At 42.5% G+C, this 2,979-nt stretch overlaps 1 protein-coding gene across 1 annotated transcript; it reads right to left on the minus strand.

Annotated features, from left to right (window-relative positions):
- Positions 1 to 266: 266 nt before the first annotated feature.
- Positions 267 to 2,194, minus strand: LOC114669504 (E3 SUMO-protein ligase ZBED1-like). The gene is made up of 2 exons (XM_028825736.2): positions 1,098 to 2,194; positions 267 to 930 (listed from the first exon to the last, which is right to left on the minus strand). Exons 1-2 carry the CDS (start codon positions 2,192 to 2,194, stop codon positions 267 to 269), a joined length of 1,761 nt encoding a protein of 586 aa, XP_028681569.2.
- Between the last annotated feature and the right edge of the window lie 785 nt (positions 2,195 to 2,979).

The following is a 2,979-nucleotide window of genomic DNA, read 5'->3' on the forward strand; positions in this document are numbered from 1 at the left end:
TAAATAACACTTTTGTGCCAGAAAGGCTTTATAGCAAAGAGGATAACTATTCCCAAATGAATCAAAAACAACTTAAATAAAAATAGGCCTAAATTAAAGAAATAAATAAATAAAATAAAGCCACGGGGCCTAATAACCTTAACAAATTAACTCACAATATTAAAAAATATATATACTGCACTACAAGCTAGGCTTTTAAAAAATAAATACAAATAAATAAGCTTTAAAATAAATAACACACTGTGGCTATATTTTTAGGACTTGCTTTAAGGCATGTTTGCGTTCAAAAAAACAAGCTCCCGGACCTTGGATGGGCTTAGTCTGTTTCTTCTGTCTGAGAAAATCTGCCCAGTTTTCGAAGAAATTCTTTCAGATAGCACAGATGTGGCCACAATGCAAAGTCTTGCCTTCATGACCTCAGAAAGGGTTTTGTATACAGCAGAACATCTCCTCCACCAGGCCAGAGGGTCTGATGTGCGGGGTAAGAGTGGCTCTGCAAGGTAGGCCCGCATCTCCATCATAGCATCTGTCTTAGAAGTGGTAGCAGAAGGCCTCAAGCTTGCTACCCTTTCATCAAAGTCCTCCCAGAACATGGCCCGTGTACTGGCAGTCGCACTAGGGTCTGAAGCATTCTCCTCCTCCTCACTCTGAGCTGGGTTAATAGCTGCTGCAGCTGCTGTAACCCTTTTTACTGTGTCTTCTGCTGCCTGGTGATTGACAAAGGCTTGCTTTTTGAACCTTGGGTCGAGGCAAGTAGCATCAGCTAGCTTCTCAATGTGTTCCACTTTGCCAAACCTCCTAGTCATTTCTGACATCAGGAAATCCACTAGCTTTTTAACAGGGCCAAAGCTGGAAGGATTTCTTTGATATCGGACAACAATCTTCTGAAGACCTCTTGTCATCAAAATGACTTTGGAGGCAGTCACAAACCTATGAAGAGTAAAAATTGTTTATAAATTAATTATAACAAAATCAAAATCAGTACTGCATATACTTCTCTGTTAAAAATAAGGTTACAGAAGAACATACATCATAAGAGACAGAGTTTAAAATGTGGTTTTAAAATGAATAATAATAAAATATATTGGATTACTTACTTTTCTGCACTCACTTCAGTGGTGACCTCCTCAAATGGCTTAATAATGTCCAAAATTTCTCTGGACATTTCCCATTCGTCTGGCGACAAGTTTGGCAGAGATGCATTAGTTAGTGCCAGAGTGGAGATGATTGGATCTTTGATTTCCATAAATCTTTTCAACATGTAATATGTTGAATTCCACCTTGTGGCCACATCCTGTTCTAACCTCAACGGCTCTTGACACATCTGTTTTTGTGTGTCCTTGAGTTTGTCTGAAGCAACTGTACTTCTATGGAAGTATTCAACTATTGTCTTGACCTTCTGCAATATTGCTTGGACCTCCTGCAATGCAGCTCTGACAATCAGGTTCAGCATATGGGCGAAACAAGGTATGTGGTCCCAGTGGAGATGGTCTTTCAGGGGTGAAACAATGTTGCTGGCATTGTCTGTGACACAAGCTACAATTTTGTCACCCACACCCCATTCATTTGTAACCCTTGTCAGCTCCCTTGCCAGGTGAGCAGCAGTGTGTCTGTCTGTCAAAGCAAAGCAGTCCAGGAGATAGAGGACTTTCAGATGACCTCCTATGAAATGACATGTCACAGTCATGTAACTTGTTGTAGTCAAAGAGGTCCAGCAGTCTGTTGTGAGACAAACAGCAGAGGCAATCTTGATTTTGTCTATTATATCACCTCTTAACTTTTCATACAGCCTAGGCATTACAGTTTTTGATAGTGTTTTTCTGCTAGGTAGACTGTATGATGGGTCCAGAAGATGTGAATACTCCTTGAAGCCCTTATCCTCCACTATAGAAAATGGCTGGAAGTCACAAGCAATCATTCTCACCAGAGCCTCATTAAGTTTGCTTTGTCTTAATGGATCCATTGGTCTTGTTACAAAACTGCTCATTGAAGTTTGCTGTTGTGGCCTCCTTGGCCTAACTGCTCCTTGCATGGTGGTGGGTTCTGCTGGTGTACTGGATACTGTAGATGTGGTCAGCGTGCCAGCCAAAGCCGTCGACGGTCCAGCAGAAGAAGTCCTGGTGGGAAAAACAGCTCCACTTGCTGCAGGGCTATCATCTTCAGTCCCTGTTCTAACTTGTGCTAACAGCCCCATTGGATGTGAGGATTTAAGGTGCCTCCTCAAATTAGAGCTGCTTCCTCCTTCAGTTGAAAAACTTTTTTTGCATATGTTGCATTTTGCTTCAGTGGCTGAAGTTGCCACAAAATAAGTCCAAACTGTTGTGTCTACAAAGCACACCGTTTCTCACTTGTTAGAATGCTCTTTATTTTCAAGTCTCGAAAAACACAACAACCGAAGGCGCACGCTATTCTCACACATGCGCAAAAAACATATGCGCTCACTTTCCATGCACGCATGCAATTACCATTACAAACATAATGTTATCCAACATTTCCCCCCCCCTTCCCAAAAGTCAAGTATTAAAGGATGTGACAAAATCCCGTAAATGACCTGGACGATGACGCACCCGCTCGGGTCATTGCTGTTGAGCAACTGATGGTTGGGAGATCTGAGATGTCACTCCAGATGCATTGCTACAGCTGTCATCTGATGGAGCTGCTGACCTAAAATGGGAACTATGAAACTCAGACCTTGGTCTGGTAAGGTCAGGTGCTGACACTTTATGCAGGCGACGGGTATGCCAGCGAGAGCCATCCTGTAACAGGAATGTGTCTGGCCCCAATTGCCTAGTAATTTGAAGAGGTGAAGAAAGAAAGGAGTGCAGCTTATCAGCACGATGTAACTTCCGTACTCTCACCCAGTCACCGGCACTGATATTAGACAGCTTCACTCTGTAGCGCTGATCAAATTGCTGTTTCATTTTCTTTTGCCCTTGTCTGACTTTGACAATTGCTGAGGGTGCAGAATGGCTTAAAGCC

This window comes from Erpetoichthys calabaricus, chromosome 2 (genome assembly GCF_900747795.2).
Source record: "Erpetoichthys calabaricus chromosome 2, fErpCal1.3, whole genome shotgun sequence".
In the NCBI taxonomy this organism is placed as follows: domain Eukaryota; kingdom Metazoa; phylum Chordata; class Cladistia; order Polypteriformes; family Polypteridae; genus Erpetoichthys; species Erpetoichthys calabaricus.

Coding starts and splice junctions, on each gene's coding strand:
- LOC114669504 (XM_028825736.2), bottom strand. CDS start 2,194: ATGGGGCTGTTAGCACAAGTTAGAACAGGGACTGAAGATGATAGCCCT. Junction 931..1,097: donor ACTGAAGTGAGTGCAGAAAA/GTAAGTAATCCA, acceptor TACTCTTCATAG/GTTTGTGACTGCCTCCAAAG.